Source organism: Chiloscyllium plagiosum, unplaced genomic scaffold (genome assembly GCF_037043375.1).
Source record: "Chiloscyllium plagiosum isolate Xiang-an unplaced genomic scaffold, Cpla_swu_hap1 HiC_scaffold_22, whole genome shotgun sequence".
In the NCBI taxonomy this organism is placed as follows: domain Eukaryota; kingdom Metazoa; phylum Chordata; class Chondrichthyes; order Orectolobiformes; family Hemiscylliidae; genus Chiloscyllium; species Chiloscyllium plagiosum.
This window is the reverse complement of record NW_028270160.1, coordinates 28,632,808-28,650,570: the sequence shown is the minus strand read 5'-3', so window position 1 is coordinate 28,650,570 and position 17,763 is coordinate 28,632,808. Positions and strand designations below refer to the sequence as shown.

Sequence of the window (17,763 nt, the reverse complement as noted above, 5' to 3'; positions counted from 1 at the left end):
AAACTATGTTTAAAATTACCTTTCTTTTAAATATTTGAAAAGCCTTATTAATCGTACTATTAATTCTAGAGAAAATCCAAAACGGTTAAACAGAATGAATTCAAGAATAAAACAAATAGATGGACACATTGGAATAGACATAAGAGAATTTCAGAACAGGTTTAGGTTATTCATAACTTCGTCTGTTTTGTCACCATGATCAATTTGTCACTGAACTCTATCCACTTGTCTTTAAGGATCAAAATCAGGCAAGGTGGGTTTAAGTTTGGATCTCTTCTGAAGAAAGCATGTGCTATATCAATCATTAATTTTAAAACTGAGATCAACAGGATTTTAGATAGCCAGAAGCATTAGGGTGAGTTAAGTTGTAGATTAGCTTGATCACCTTGAATGGCATAATAGCCCCAAGGGGGTAAGTGAACTAACTCTCTTCTTATGGATAGCAGATTTACTTCCCGAAAGGACACTAATGAATCAGATTGTATTTATAATCAATGGCTGAAATTTGAATTCCAGGTTTTATTGATGGAATTTAAATACTATGAACTGGCATGGTTGAATGTGAATCCTTAACCCCTCAGCACTATGAAAAAAAAAGGGAACTTCAGATTAGTTAATCTAACATTAGGAAGGTGCTGGAACCTACTCTTAAGAAAGCCTTAAAAACGCACAGAGTAATTGGAACAAGTCAACATGGTTTAACAAAATGGGAATTCTGCTTGAGAAATTAAGTGCTTTTTGAAGATGAACATAGTACGGTAGCTAAAGTAAACCAATAGATGTAACTGTTATTAAATTAGTGAGACTGAAAATTGATAAATCAACTGTATTTAATGATCTACATTCCAGAGTGTTAAGTAGACGTGGATGTAGAGATAGTAGATGTGTTGGCATTCATCTTCCAAAATTCAATAGATTCTGAAACAGTTTCTGCAGATTGGAAGGTTGCAAAGGTAACCCTACTGGTTAAGAAATGAGAGAGAGAAAATGGAGAGCTACAGACTCATTAACCTGATAGCAGCAGTAGGGACAATCTAGAGAATCTATTAAAAAGGACATTATAATTGGAGAATTAGAAAATAATGATAGGATTTGGTAGAGTCAACATGATAAGGGAAATAATTTTGACAAACCTGTTGGAAGGTTTTTGAGGATATTACTAGCAGAATAGATATGGGAGAAAACCAGTGGATGTGGTGGCATTTGGATTTTCAAAAGGCTTCAGTAACCTCCCACAGGCCGGTAGTAGGTGAACACGTGACTTGGTATGAATTTAAGAACTGGTTAACAGACAGAAAATAAAGTCAGAATAAATAGATCATTCTCAGACCGCAGGCTGTGACAAAAGGAATACCGGGAGAATCAGTGCTTAAGCCCCAGCTGTTTATGATCCATGTCAATAGAGGACCCAATGTAAAATTTCCAGGTTTGCTGATTGCACAAAACAGGAGAAGAATGTGAGGAGGATGCAAAGAGGCTTCAAGAAGATTTAGATAGATTTGAGTAGGGGCAAGATGGTAGATGGAATATAACATGAAAAATGTGAACTTATCTACTTTGGTAGGAGAAACAGAAATGCAGAGTATTTAAACGCAGAAAGATTGGAAAGTGTTCAGTATCCTTGTAAGAGCACACTAAGCTAAATGCAGGTACAGCAAGCAATTAAGGTGGCTTTTTTTTGCAAGAGAATTGCAATAAAGAAGTCCTGTTGCAATTGTATAGAGCTTTGATGAGACCACATCTGAAGGATTATGTCCAGTTTTGGTCCCCTCACTTGAAGAATGCACTAACCATTAAGGGATTGCCACAGAGATTCACCCTGATCCATGGAATGGCAGGAATGTCCAATGAGGACAGAATAAGGAAACTAAGTATATATTCTGTAGTGCTTAAAAGATAGAATGGAAACCTCATCAAAATATAGACAACTCTGACAGAGCGAGACAAGATAGTTGCAGGAAACAGGTTTCCCCCGGTCAATGGTATTTAGAATACAGTCTCAGGATATGAAATAGGGCACTTAGCTCTCAGATGAAGAGAAATTTCTTTATTTAGAAAGTGGTGATTTTTGGAATTCTAGAAAGAGCCGTGGAGCTTTATATTCATGAAAGTGAGTAATAGATTTCTAAAAAGAAAAGATATGGGGTCATAGGAAAGTTACAGAAAAATGACAGACATTTAGGTAGAGGTAAAGGTTCAGCCATGATGGTGGCACAGCAGGCTTGATGAGTCAAAGGACCATCTTCTGTTCCTATTTCCAATGTTTTCTATCTCTCTTTTACCTTCTTCCACAGCTGCTCGTGACTTTGATCAAGTCCACAAAAAGCTTTTGGTACTGTTAGCACTCAGGCTCTCTCCTGCTATCTCAATAAGCTTTTGTAAGAAATGGGAAATGCCCACATGAACAGTCAGATACAGAATGGGGGGACATGGACAGAGGTCCAGGCAATAAAATATGTTAAGAAACATTTGTAACATGACGAACTTCAGGAATGATGTCTCGCAGGTTACTCATGTGACACAGGAAAGAGAAAATACTATCCTACCTGAAACAGTTAGCTACAATTTGTATTACCTGGAAGTAGGAAGAAGAGGCTCTTGTGGTGCAGTGAAAGTGTCCACACCTCTGAGCTAGAAGGTAGGTTTAAGCCCTACCTTCTCCAGAAGTGTACCATAACAACTCTGACCAGACTGAATTAAAAATAATCTCACCTGGAAGTAGGAATTCTCACAGAGTATGTCATAGCAAATATCCAAAGGACTAGCTTGGTTCTCTTGAACGGCATTGGGTGGGATTAGCTCCTTTCCTTTTGAAAAGCTGTACAAATAATGAGCTGCAACAGTCCAGAATTGCAGTTCTGACTCATCACCAAAAAGTCTAAAAGAGAGAAAAAAAGTAGAGTTCATTGGGACTGTATCAACAGAAGATTGTAACAAAGGAGACATTCTGAATAGCTTTATTAAATGTAGATTAAACATGAGTAACAAAAATCTCTTCCTTCAGTAAAAATAATTCTTCAAAGAAGGAAAAGGTAAGGGAACAACACTACTTCCTCAAACAAGTAGGTCACATGTTCACAAGTTAAATTTGTTTTAATGATTATTACGGGGCAGCACACCGGCTCAGTGGTTAGCACTGCTATCTCACAGCGCCAGGGACAAGGGTTCGATTCCGGCCTCAGGCGACTGTCTGTTTGGAGTTTGCACATTCTCCGTGTCTGCATGGGTTTCCTCCGGGTGCTCCAGTTTCCTCCCACAGTCCAAAGATGTGTGGGTTGGGTGAATTGCTCATGTAAAATTGCCCATAGAGTTAGGTGCATTAGTCAGGGGGAATGGGTCTGGGTGGATTGTTCTTCGGAGGGTCGGTGTGGACTGGTTGGGCCTGGTTCCACACTGTAGGGAATCTAATCTAACCATTACATATTAAACATCCGTCTTACAGGGTCTGAAAGAGCTCACCAACTACTTCTCAAGGGCAACCATGGATGGGCAATTAATGCTCGTCAACCAGCGACGCCCATGACCCATGAGTGAATAAAAAAAAAAGTGCCCAGGCCAAGGTTTCAAGACACCACCAGAAATATGCTCTTTCTGTTCCTGTGCATGGTCAATTTCACCATTCAAATAGGAAATTTGTTCTCTACTTCAGTATTACCTTTGCCAAAAATTTAACCATGAACGTGATTTTCCTTCAGCGTATTTTGGCCACTTCCCTTGGTCGGCCATGCATTTGTAGTGGGGAATACTACAGCCTGCAGGCACTTTGCAATAGTTTAAAAGCATTGCTGGAAATTCACAGGAGCCTTTAAATGAAACAGTTTGGAGCCATATGTTTCGCATTGGAATGAGTGAATTGGCACTCAGTATTAAGTGCATTGATCTGCACATTATTGGGCTTTGCTCACAGAAGGGAACAGGTGCTTAAGACAGAATCTGGGGTAATGCTGTGCATCAGTTTATTATTAAGGAGTGAGATAGACTGCAACCCTTCTCAACACAAGGACTATTGGTTAATTCATACACGATCTTCACAATGCATTGCATGTGAAGGTTTCATTACTTCATAAATTTAACAATTCTCCTTTCACAATATAGATGTTGCTTCTTTATCTTCACCTGCAAAGCTTCCAAATATATTGGTGAGAGTGATGGTCACACTGGGTGTGCAACAAGGACTCAGTTCACAGCACCACAGCCAGTGTCTGATGTATGAGGAAGCAGGAGAAAGTGGCAAAGCAATAGTGACAGTGAATTCAATAATTAGGAGAACAGACATGCATTTCTATGGCTGCAGACATAATTCCAGGACTGCATGGTGATTCACTTATGCCATGGTCAAAGTTGTCACTGAGCAGCTGAGGGAGAGGGTGAACAAACAGTGATGGCAGTTTTATGGGCACCAACAACAAAGGCAGGAAGAAGGATGAGGTCAGGCACACAGAGTTTAAGGAGGCAGGAAAGAAACTAGCAAGCTTGGCTTTAAAGGCCTACTGATTACTCCTAATGATATGTGTAGGGCAAATTGAAAAGACACTGAGAAAAGCATATGCTATCTCCCCTCGACTGCACATATTAAAGTTAAAAAAAGAAACAAAGAAATTATGATAAATCTGTGGAAAATATGGGTTCAGCCTCAATTGGTGTAACGCACCCAGTCCCTGGCACCATACTTTAGGAAAGATGCTAAAGGAAAGTATCAAAGGTGCAGAAATATTCACAAGATGAGAAACTTTAGCTACATAAATGGCTTAGAGAAGTGCAGATTTAGCAGGAGATTTGACAGAGTCTTCAAAATCATGATGGGTCAGGATAGAGTAGACAGGGAGAAACTGTTTCATTGGTGGAAGGGTTGAAAACCAGAAGACACCAATTCAGTAAAAGGAAAAACAACATCATGAGGAACAACATTTTGAAGCCATGAGTAGTTAGACTCTGGGGATGCACTGCTGAGACGCTCATGAAAGCAAAAAATATTGGATAGTTTTCTGAAGAGAAAATTTGCAGGGTTACAGACAATGTAGCAGAGTGCAATTAGTGAGTTACTTTTTATACAATGGCATTGACATGACAAGTCAATGGCCTTATGTGCTGCAACAATTTCTACAATAACTCTGCCTGGGGAAAGGAGAGTATGGGATGCTTTATTATGCTTTGAGAACCTGCAATAAAACAGGTTAAGACAACCAAGCAAAATACTGTGGATAAAAACCAAAAGAATTGCAGATGCTATAAATCAGAAGCAAAAACAGAAGTTGCTGGAAAAGCTCAGCAGGTCTGACAGGACCTGTGAAGAGAAATCAGAGCTAACATTTCAAGTCTGGTGACCCTTCCTCAGAACATTTTTGTTTCTGAAAATACTGTGGATGCTGGAAGTGTGAAATGAAGAGCACAAAATGTTGGAAACTTTTAGCAGATTTATTTGACGAGTTGATGAAGAGTTCTGATGAAAGGTCACTGACCTGAACTATTAACTCTGTTTCTCTCTCCCAGCTAACAAGCTGAAAGTTTCCAGATGTAGAATACAAAATTCTGCTCATCACCAGTATTGTTGATTGTTTAACTAAATTCTATAGAGAAGCCACATGTATTGTACTTGGGATCTGTGAAATTTCTGTAAAACTTCACTGGGGCCTCAGAAGCTAAATGGTTCAGTAGCCCTGTCTAATAATGCCTTAGAGAATGGTGGATGCTGAACCATTAAGCAGAGGGGAGAATGGCAAGTTATGAAGAGAAAAGTAAGAGGTCTTGAAGGGAAAACAGTCATAAGGTCAAGAAACTATGGGAGGCAGGTTCAGATATTGCAGATATAACAATATTCCAGTGGAGGGTTTTTGATCCTGGGACATAGGTGAGTGTTTGGTCTCTAAGTAGGGGGAGATGTTGTAACATCTGCACGTTTTAAAGAGTGCTGTGTCTGTTGGTGCCAGCTTAAATTGTATAAACAGGCGCTTGCAGTTTAAGCTGATTGCACAGCTGAAGGTGAAGGGTCAATGGCTGTAGTGGGAGTTTTGTACCCTGTGATGTGCATGTAAAGACACTGGTAGGGAAGACAATAAATGTCCATATTGCCTGAAACCCTGATTCTTTAAGTGCCAATGGACCACTGTAGAAAAGGATAACATCAGATGGATCAATTGGCAATCAGCACAGTTACGGATATTGCAAAAATTAAAATATTGTCCCTCCACAGTGATGAGATTATGTCCAAATTAAAGACATGCAATATGATGATAAACTATCTCCTGCCTTCTGTGGCTCCATTGGGAATCATGCTGCAAAGCCAACAGGTTCAAACTCCATTCCAGGACATGAGCATTAATCCAGGTTGAAACTGCAGGAGTGGTACAATGGCAATAGCGTTCTGGATTGGTGACGCTTAAACCAAGGTACCATTAGCCTATTATAGTGCATTGGGAAGGTTCCACTATACAGTACCAAAGAAAGGGGGCATTTCTCCTGATTAACCAATACCATGCAAAAGGAAAATTGAACATTCATTTCATCATTACAAAATTAATAAAGCTGGAAAAAGGGTAACAAAACACTAGGGCTCATTTCTAAATGGACAAAAATGAAAAGCGATGAAGATTTATTAAGTCATACAATCATAAAATCCCTACAGTGATAGAATTTAGAACTGAGATAGAATCTTACAAAGTCCTATTAAGAGTACAGTGAACGGTCTGGTCATGTTATAAAAAAAGGGATGCAGCACTAGAGCAATTGCATAAAGCTTCACAAGAATTCCAAATTAGAGAAGTGCCAGAGAGAAAGAAAGAATGTGTTGGACCATTTGATTCAAAACTAGAGGACATTAATAAAACAATGTCACAAATAAATGCAGTAAGGCCAGGCTTCACATATGTTCACAACTTCAGAGAGGTCAGAAGATAGGCTGATGAGCTCAGACACAGCAATGATGTAGAACTCAGACTGAGTTCCCCGTGCTACCAGGACCCTTTAAATTCGCACATTTTTTTGAAGGTGGGTACGATCTAATTGACTGATCTGACATGAGATTTCTGCTGCAAAACAAAATTCCTGCGAACAGTCAAGAGTTACAGCTATCACTTCAAAATCTACAAATAAAATCGGATCTCCCAACAAAATAGCTCTCACACCCACCAAATTTCTGACTTGAAGGCCACACAAAATCTGAGGCACTAAAATGGGGTCCAATGAGGAAAACATTTGGGAAGCACTGACGTGGGGAATTCAGGGGGAACTTTATTACCTAGAGATGAATAACACTAATGCATGCAAGAGGAATCTATACAGACATGACGGAGAAAGCAATAGAGGATAGAGTCACAGAGATGTACAGCATGGAAACAGACCCTTCGGTCCAATCCGTCCATGCCGACCAGATATTCCAATCCAATCTAGTCCCACCTGCCAGCACCCGGCCCATATCCCTCCAAGCCCTTCCTATTCATATACCCATCCAAATGCCTCTTAAATGTTGCAATTGTACCAGCCTTCACCGCACCCTCTGGCAGTTCATTCCATACACGTACCACCCTCTGCGTGAAAAGGTTGCCCCTTAGGTCTCTTTTATATCTTTCCCCTCTCACCCTAAACCTATGCCTTCTAGTTCTGGACTCCCCAACCCCAGGGAAAAGACTTTGCCTATTTATCCTATCCATGCCCCTCATAATTTTGTAAACCTCTATAAGGTCACCCCTCAGCTTCCAACGCTCCAGGGAAAACAGCCCCAGCCTGTTCAGCCTCTCCCTGTAGCTCAGATCCTCCAACCCTGGCAACATCCTTGTAAATCTTTTCTGAACCCTTTCAAGTTTCACAACATCTTTCCGATAGGAAGGAGACCAGAATTGCACCCAATATTCCAACAGTGGCCTAACCAATCTCCTGTACAGCCGCAACATGACATCCCAACTCCTGTACTCAATACTCTGACCAATAAAGGAAAGCATACCAAATGCCTCCTCACTATCCTATCAACCTATGACTCCACTTTCAAGGAGCTATGAACCTGCACTCCAAGGTCTCTTTGTTCAGCAACACTCCCTAGGATTTTACCATTAAGTATATAGGTCTTGATAAGATTTGCTTTCCCAAAATGCAGCACCTCGCATTTATCTGAATTAAACTCCATCTGCCACTTCTCAGCCCATTGGCCCATCTGGTCAAGATCCTGTTGTAATCTGAGGTAACCCTCTTCGCTGCCCACTACACTTCCAATTTTGGTGTCATCTGCAAACTTACTAACTGTACCTCTTATGCTCGCATCCAAATCATTTATGTAAATGACAAAAAGTAGACGGCCCAGCACCGATCCTTGTGGCACTCCACTGTCACAGGCCTCCAGTCTGAAAAACAACCCTCCACCACCACCCTCTGTCTTCTACCTTTGAGCCAAATGGCTAGTTCTCCATGTATTTATGAGATCTAACCTTGCTAATCAGTCTCCCATGGGGAACCTTGTCGAACGCCTTACTGAAGTCCATATAGTTCACATCTACCACTCTGCCCTCATCAATCTTCTTTGTTATTTCTTCAAAAAACTCAATCAAGTTTGTGAGACATGATTTCCCACGCACAAAGCCATGTTGACTATCCCTAATCAGTCCTTGCCTTTCCAAATACATATACATCCTGTCCCTCAGGATTCCCTCCAACAACTTGCCCACCACCAAGGTCAGGCTCACCGGTCTATAGTTCCCTGGCTTGTCTTTACTGCCCTTCTTAAACAGTGGCACAACGTTTGCCAACCTCCAGTCTTCCGGCATCTCACCTGTGACTATCGATGATACAAATATCTCAGCAAGAGGCCTAGCAATCACTTTTCTAGCTTCCCACACAACTGCTTGCTGTATCTGCTTAGTAACAGCTTGTGATGTATAAGGATACCCAGATCCTTCTATACTGCAGCATTCTGCAGTTTCTCTGCATTTAAACAATATTCTGCATTTCTTTTCTTTCTGTCAAAGTGCCCTCTCAGTTTCCCACATTATTCTTCAGCTGATAATTTTTTGGCCACTCACTTAATATGTCTAAATATCCTACTGCAACCTCTTTTACAGCAGATTCTAGCATTTTCCCACTAACAGATGCTATACTAACTGGCCTATTATTTCCTATTTTCTGTCTCCCTCATTTTTTGAATAATGATGTATTGGGTGCAGTTTTCCAGCTTTGACTTTTTCCAGAATCTAGGGAACTTTGGAAGATTACAATCAAAGAATTCCACTTTTCTGCAGAAACTTGCAGGGGCCACATCAGCCTTCAGTTCCATTAATATTCCTAGTATGTTTAGGATTATTCTGATAAAGTTAGATGAAGAGGTATGGGGGCAGTGGATTAGTATATAACACTGGAATAGACCAGTTGCACCACTTGGACATGTTTCTGTGCTGTTCTCAAATTCTATTCAAAGTCAAGGCGCAGGAGGAATAATAACAAGTTGTGGTCATGGTCAGCCAAGATGCAATTGATGATCTTGATTAGTGCAGTTTTGTATGTATACAGGTTGTTTGGTGGGCAGAGCTGAAGGTGGCAGAAATCTAACTAATGTCGCTTCATCTTACTTACCTTGCTACAAGTGAGCATCTTTGCAGCAGTTGGAACTCTGGATCTAGAAGAAGACACTGAATGTCACTGTGAAGGAAACAGTCAGCATTAATAAACATATATTACACAAGCATTTATAATTAGACTGTAGTAAGACATGCACATGTACTATCGCAAAAGACAAGGACAGATGGTGCATGACATCATCACCTAAACGTACATTATAAGTCACTCAGCCCTAAGAAATAGGTCATAAATGTTGCTGCTAGATTTAAATTGGAAGTACCAAGACAACAGTACCAGGGGAGTACCTGCACCACACAGGACCCCATCAGTTCAAGAAAGTCATTTTTTCTACCATGTTCTCAAGGGCAATAATATTTGGTCGGCCCATATCAAATAAAAGGAAAATACAAAAGGATGGAACTTCTGATGTATCAATACACACTAAGGACCACATTTTTAACAACACAAGATGCACCATTTCATTTATGTTTCATGATTTTATTTTAAAAGTAAAGTTCCAACTTACTTTGATATTGAGTTCAACTGCTCCACCATAAGTAGTTTTACCTCTTCACTTTCTGAATAACGGCTGCAGAAAATAGAGAGGGTAAACATTTACCATTCAGCACGATTACTACCTCTTTAGCAACAAGCAACAGCTGAACATTACTTTTATACAAAATTTAAATTTATGCATGGAGAAATCACCACATCTTATTGACTTTAACAATAGGATGCTATATATTCAGTGAAAATTCTTAGTCATCACTAGTATGAGTGCTAACAGTAATGTTCAGTGCTGCACATGCAAAGCACAACAGCAATGTCACATAGGATATTGATGTTCCAGTTTTCAAAGGAAAAGGTTACTATTAGTGTGTACTTACACATTCATAATATCCAGGGAATGTTGTCCATTCCATGGCTGGTGTAACAGGAAAGCTTTCAATGCAAGACAAGATCTGGGAAGGAGGAGATAAGGGCACCAAAGTAGATCTATGAAAGAAATTGCAAACAAGGTAACTTATTTAATTCACATTACACACATCTCAAAATTCTCATTCAAACACAACCTTAATTAGTTGTAAAGCCCATACCCACCTAAGTATTACCTGTGAAAGTTTTGCTGGGAATTATGTCAAGTAAGAAAGACAACAGGAACCAAGTCCTGGTTGGTAGAGCAGCTTGTCACTGTGAAATATGAGAAAGAAAGCACGCAACTTCTAAAACTGACTCTAACAATCTGAGGCAGTACCAACACTGAGCAAAGGAAAGGGTAAGGCAGGCATGTACACAGAAGTGATTCTGGTATAGAAAATACATGTGAAATAAAGAAATAATATCTATAAAGTGGAAATTTCAGCATATAGTAATGGAAAGATGTGCACTCTCTTGAGCATTGGAAGAACAGCAAGTGACAAGTCTCAGCCAGAAGACCAAGAGTTGAGGTTTAGTAAGAATGCCTTTTGATTAAAAACATTATTTAATCAGATTTTAAAAGTATTGAATGCATATATAAAAATGGCTGCTCAAAGCATAAAGTGCAAGAAGAATGAAAAAAGTATAAGAGGAAATAGACAAAAAAATTACATCTCGAACGAAAGAAGTTTACCATTGAAATCATAAATTTCTAGTATGTTAAAAAATTAAAAATCTATATTTTCATGAGGAACTTTACAATACTCAAACAACACAAAAACATCTTGCAAATGCTCTAACTTCATTCATGTACCACCTGAGTCAGAGGGGAAAAAGAGAGGGTTTCTTTAATGTACTGAGAAGGTTGATAAAATCTGCAGCATAAACCTATTTCTCCCTTTAAGTGGAAGCGACTGCTTCTATCTAAACCTGAGAAAAATGAACAGAAAGATAATGGAAAATGTTTTGCTGTGGTGGTAGGGTTCCATCAATAGGTGGAGTTGAGGCTGCACATAAGAAAAATGGATAACGTAATATGATGAGAACTAACACTCATCGGACTGCCAAACACGGGTAAAAATGGACTGCTATTTGTCTTCATAGTAATTATGGTCAAGAGCACATTATTTGCAAACAAAAATAACAAAATTGCACTAGCGCTTTGACATTTACCAAGGATAAAAGATGGTAATTTAGTTGCTTAGTCAAAAATGTCAAGGAATAATTTATGATTGTGGACATTGCAATAACTATCAACTAAAAACCATATTTGTAAGTACATGGAAGCATGACTTTCTTTTATTCATTCTTCAGATGAAGGCGTGACTATTATGCTAGTATTAATTAACCAACCCTACAAAATTAGATTTGATTGAGTCAAAGCAAGTTAATAATGTGCAACTAACACCACTCAGGTTCAGTATTTATATTTTGAGTACTTAGCTTTGGGGAAAGTAAGCACAGATGCATTTTAAAAAATATAGCATTAATACAATATTCTGTTAGCTAATGTCAGAAATTTACAGCACCTTAAGACCAAGTTTTGACATCAGCTCAACTACATTCAATGCAAATCTCTGGCACGTTATATACATATCTGCTTGAGTAATAGTCGACCCCCTATTTTTGGCCAAATAATCTGGAATTTTCCGTATATCTCATGTAAAAGTCAACCCTAGTTCTTCAATGTTTATGAGTCAATGGGCTGGCTGTCACATCCCGCTCCAGCTTTCCAATCGGCTGGCTGTTCCGCTCCGCCCCCGGTCTTCCAGTCTGCTGGCTGTTCTGCTCCGGTTTTCAGAATTCTCACAATCGTTTATTTTTTTTTTCGTTTAGAGGTCAGTTGGGCTTCTGCTAATGATACAGTATGAATTTTGACAGACATAAATTTCAGCCCCTCAAAAGTAGTAGCCATGTAATAGCCGACCCCATAAATTTAAGCTTAAAAAGCAATCAAAAAATTTGACTATTACTCATGTATATACGGCAATAAGTGAATCAGTGATTTACACACATCTTTGTCCTCATTTTTAAAAACAAGGTACTTACTAACTTTTCAACTATTTACATGAGAAGGTCACTCCAACTAACAAATGAAGAAAGGAAACAATGAAATCAATGCAATAATATTAGGAGCTCACTATGAGACCTGAAATAGCGTTGTTTTGCAGCAGAGGTAACATACATGTAACATTGATCCACAATCAATTAATAATAATATAGATGGATCAGGAGTACTAGGGGACGGGATCAGGGGAGTGCAATCTGAAGAATACAGTGGTGTGCAGTTCAGGAAAGAAGAGTGAACTTTCAGGACATGTGCAGTTGTTGAGGCAATCCATAATAGAACAGCTTTTTCAAGGAGTTCCAAATGCAGATCTTTAAAAGTGAAGAATTGGAATCTCTTGTAAAGTTTAAATGAGATTTGATGACCCATAGAAGCATGGTGGCTCAGTGGTTAACACTGCTGCCTCAGTGCGAGGGACCTGGGTTCGATTCCACTCTCAGGCAACCGTGTGTGTCGAGTTTGCACACATTCTCCGTGTGTCTGTTTTTCCAATAGGTGCTCTGGTTTCCTCCCACAGTCCAAAGATGTGCAAGTTAGGTGGATTGGCAAAGTTAAACTGCCCATTGTACAGGAGTGTGTAGGGTGGGTGCGTCAGCCATAGGAAGTGTAGGGTTATGGGAAAAGGGTAGGGAGATCGGTCTGGGTGGGATGCTGTTCAGAGGGTTGGTATGGACTTGTTAGGCCAAATGGCTTGTTTCTACATTTGTAGGAATTCTATGAAAAAACGTTGCTTTGAAAAGAGCCATTATGAAACTTAAAGAATTCCTTGGGAGTTTTTGTGGGCCTCGAGATTTTGGAAAGGGTATATCATCATCTCGAGGAATAAGTAGATCAGGTAGCTGATCTATATAGTAGCGGAAGGGAATATGGGCAGGATCTTATTCTAGACATTTCATGAAGAGGAAACAGCAAATGATAAGCCATTCGTCAGACACAGCAGTCGGTTTTGATGTCAAGTCACTCGGGACCAATGTACTGAGCCCAGAGGTTTGTATTTATATCAAATGTTTGAAAGTTGACTTCTCCTTACCCAAAGGGACTGCAATGATCTTCTACTAATTTGCCTATGGTCAGCATCGTTCCAGTTGTAGGCTTCCTACTTCAAATGAAGAAACAGAGCTACTATGGGAACACCAGTGTAACCAATCATTATAAAGGTCTTTAGAACATAGTCATAGAGATGTACAGCATGGAAACAGAACCTTTGGTCCAACTCTTCCATGCCAGATATGCTAACCTAATCTAGCCCCACTTGCCAGCATTCAGCCCATATCCCTCTCAACCCTTGCTATTCACATACAATTACAGCATTTAAAATGCATCTGGATGGGTATCAGCCTCCACCACTTCCTCTGGCAGCTCATTCGATACTACCACCACCCTTTGCGTGGAAAAGTTGTCCCTTAGGTCTCTTTTATATCTTTTCCCTCTCACCCGAAACCTATACCCTCTAGGTCAGGACTCCTCCCATCCAAAGGAAAATACTGTGTCTGTTTACCTTATCCATGCCTATCATGATTTTATAAACCTCTATAAAGTCACCCCTCGGTCTCCGGTGCTCGAGGGAAAACAACCCTAGCCTCTTCAGCCTCTCCCTATAGCTCAAATCCTCCAAATCTGACAAAGCTTTTCTGTATATCTTTGTAAATATTTTCTGAACCCTTTCGAGTTTCACAATATTCTTCCAATGGGAAAGAGACCAGAATTGCATGCAATATTTCAAACATGGTCTAACCAATGTTCTGTACAGCCACAACATGACCTCCCAACTCCTGTACTCAATACTCTGTCCAATAAAGGAAAGCATTCCAAACGCCTTCTTCACTATCCTACCTACCTGCGACTCTACTTTCAAGGAGCTAAGAACCTGCACACCACGGTCTCTTTGCTCAGGAACACTCCCTCGTCCTTACCATTAAGTGTGTAAATCTGGCTCTGATTTGCTTTTCCAAAATGCAGCACCTCGCATTTATCTAAATTAAACTCCATCTGCCACTCCTCAACCCATTGGCCCATCTGATCAAGATCTCGTTGTAATCCAAGGTAACCTTCTTCACTGTCCACAACAGCACCAATTTTGGTGTTATCTGCAAACTTAATAACTACACCTCCTATATTCACATCCCAATCATTTATATAAATGACAAAAATCAGCCGACCGAGCACCAATCCTTGAGGCACTCCACTGGTCACTGGTTTACTGTCTGGAAAGCAACCCTCCACCACCACTTTCTGTCTTCTACCTTCAAGCCAGTTCTGTATCTAAATGGCTAGTTCTCCCTATATTCTGTGAGATCTAACCTTGCTAACCAGTCTCCCATGAGGAACCTTGTCAGAACACCTCACTGAAGTCCATATAGATCACATCCACCACTCTGCCCTCATCAATCCTCCTTCTTATTTCTTCAAAAAACTCAATCAAGTTTATGAGACATTGTCTCCCATGCATAAAGCCATACTAACTATCCCTAATCTATCCCTTTCCAAATTCATGTACATCCTGGCCCTCAGGATTCCTTCCAACAACTTGCCAATCACCATTGTCAGGGTCACCGGTCTATAGTTCCCTGGCTTTTCCTTATCGCTTTTCTTAAATAGTGGCACCACGTTTGCCAACCTCCAGTCTTCTGGCACCTCACCTGTGACTATTGATGATACAAATATCTCAGCAAGGGGCCCAGCAATCACTTCCCACAAAGTTCTAAGGTACACCTAATCAGATCCTGGGGATTTATCCATTTTTATGTGTTTCAAGACTTCCAGTACTTCCTCTTCTGTATATGGACATTTTTTGAGATATCACCATCTATTTCCTTACATTCTATATCTTCCATGTCCTTTTCTACAGTAAGCACTGATGCAAAATACTCATTTAGTTTCTCCCTCATCTCCTGTGGCTCTACACATAGGTTGCCTTGCTGATCTTTGAGGGGCCCTATTCTCTCCATAGTTATCCTTTTGTCCATAATGTATTTACAAAAACTTTGGATTCTCCTTAACACTATTTGCCAAAGCTATCCCATGTCCCCTTTTTGCCCTCCTGATTTCCCTCTTAAGTATACTCCTACTACCTTTATATTCTAAGGATTCACTCGATCTCTCCTGCCTGTACCTGACATATGCTTCCTTCTTTTCCTTAACCAAAACTGTAATTTCTCGAGTCATCCAGCTTTCCCTACACTTATCAACCTTTTCTTTCACCCTAACAGGAATACACTGTCTCTGGATTCTCGTTATCTCATTTTCCATTTTCAAGCCATCCCTTTATCTGCGAACATCTGCCCTCAATCAGCTTTTGAAAGTTCTTGCCTAATACCGTCAAAATTAGCCTTCTTCCAATTTAGAACTTCAACTTTTAGATCTGGTCTATCCCTTTCCATCACTATTTTAAATCTAATAGAATTATGGTCGCTGGCCCCAAAGTGTTCCCCCACTAACACCTCAGTCACCTGCCCTGCATTATTTCCCAACAATAGGTCAATTTTTGCACCTTATCTACTAGGTCCATCCACATATTGAATCAGAAAATTTTCTTGTACACACATAGCAAATTTCTTCCCATCTAAACCCTTAACACTATGGCAGTCCCAGTCTAGGTTTGGAAAGTTAAAATATCCTACCATATCGGCCCTATTATTCTTACAGATAACGGAGATCTCCTTAGAAATTTGTTTCTCAATTTCCCTTTTATAAAAGGGTTTCCACAAGCAGCACTTTAAAAAGCTCGTTTTTAATCCAAAATGGGAGTCAGCTAGCTCAGTTGGTTTGTGAGACATAGAGATGACAACACAGTGGGTTTTTATTAACATACAGACTGAGCTCACCATGAAGGCCCAGCTTCTCAACTCACCCCTTGCCTAGCGTGTAGTGACCCTCAGGTTAAACTTACCACCAGTTGTCCTCTCAAATCTCCTGGGACTATGCCAACTTTAACATTTCTTCTTTCAACCTAAACCCTGGCTTCAACACGTCAATGACACTTTTGTCGTAAGGCAACATTATAGCATCCAACAATATGTTAACAGTCAACATTCAAATATTAATTTTACCATGGAGACAGAACAATAACTTTCTATACTGTTTGTGAATGTCATAATGGCACCAATGTATCAAGTCTAATGTGAGTATGTTCATATTACGGACAGCTGAAGTAACAGTCTTTCGAAAATGTCTTCACTCTCTAACCAGTTTCCAATGCCCTTATTAGAAAAGCTTACTCCATCAACGAAGAAACACATCTATAATAAGGTCATTGCTATAGTATGTCTGTCCTTCCATTCAATGGCTTCCCTTCACGTAAGATCATTGTATGACCACTAGTTAACCACGACTTGCACAGAAACAAGTGTCTCTCTCTGGAATAGCATTCCATCTTACACAGATTAGTATGTAGACTCAAATTAGCCAACACAGAAGTCTAACAAATGTCACCTAAGAAGGTCTACTCCAACCTTCATAGCCACAAAAACAAGAAAACATTAAAATTGACCAGCAATCTACAGATTACAGACTCATTCACACTGGGGAAACAGGCTGCTGACTGAATATTGGACTCGAGGCACATCAAACCTGGATGTGCGTCAATTCTGTGAAGGCAAATTTGTTTTTAAAAATGGTCAGGAAGTCATTTGAACAGCGGCCTGAGTGCACTAATTTCAATCAAGCCCGTTACTGCAGTCAGATGCCTGTGAGACCCCTGTAGTGTTAATGGATGGAATATTTATATCAATAAGTTTACAACTCAACAGAATGCCATTCATTAAGTTTTGACTACAAGAGCAGACAGTTCAGGGTCTCAGTTCAGCAGAACCAGAGTTCAGTTCAGAAGGGAGAACATTTTTACCCATCAAGAGAAACAAGCCTCAGTTCAAGGGTTCCAATCAGCATTGCCAAAATGATTTCATTTTGGGAAGTTTCCAAGCAAGGAAAATTTGATTATAAACCTTCAAGTAGTTAGAATTGAAAATGTTTAGGACATCACAATTGTGAAAGGTTTTTGCAAAAAGAGGCAGAGATAAACTATAATGTTGTCTTCACAATGCAATGAAAGAGACTGGGAGGAGTCAGTTAGAATCGATAGAAGAGTGCAATTTCTCTCCAATTTAGTATCTGTAAATAGCTTGTGGAACAGATTTTTCTGTTTTGCCTTTTTAAAGTTTGTATGGAAAATTTGCATCCTGCAGCTGAAAAACATCTGCAGCCTTATCTGAACACATTCCAGTGCCTAACTACCATTGTAA

The 17,763-nt window shown here is 39.8% G+C and overlaps 1 protein-coding gene across 2 annotated transcripts in view; it reads right to left on the bottom strand.

The window, feature by feature from the left end:
• The window catches only part of wdr11 (WD repeat domain 11), a 119,829-nt gene that overhangs the window by 20,498 nt on the left and 81,568 nt on the right, over nt 1-17,763 (bottom strand). For both annotated transcript variants that reach the window (XM_087998899.1, XM_087998898.1), the window contains 4 exons: nt 10,425-10,533; nt 10,064-10,126; nt 9,553-9,618; nt 2,713-2,878 (listed from right to left, as the gene is read on the bottom strand). In XM_087998899.1, coding sequence (XP_087855025.1) covers nt 2,713-2,878; nt 9,553-9,618; nt 10,064-10,126; nt 10,425-10,533 — 404 coding nt within the window. The remainder of the gene's footprint in view (nt 1-2,712; nt 2,879-9,552; nt 9,619-10,063; nt 10,127-10,424; nt 10,534-17,763) is intronic.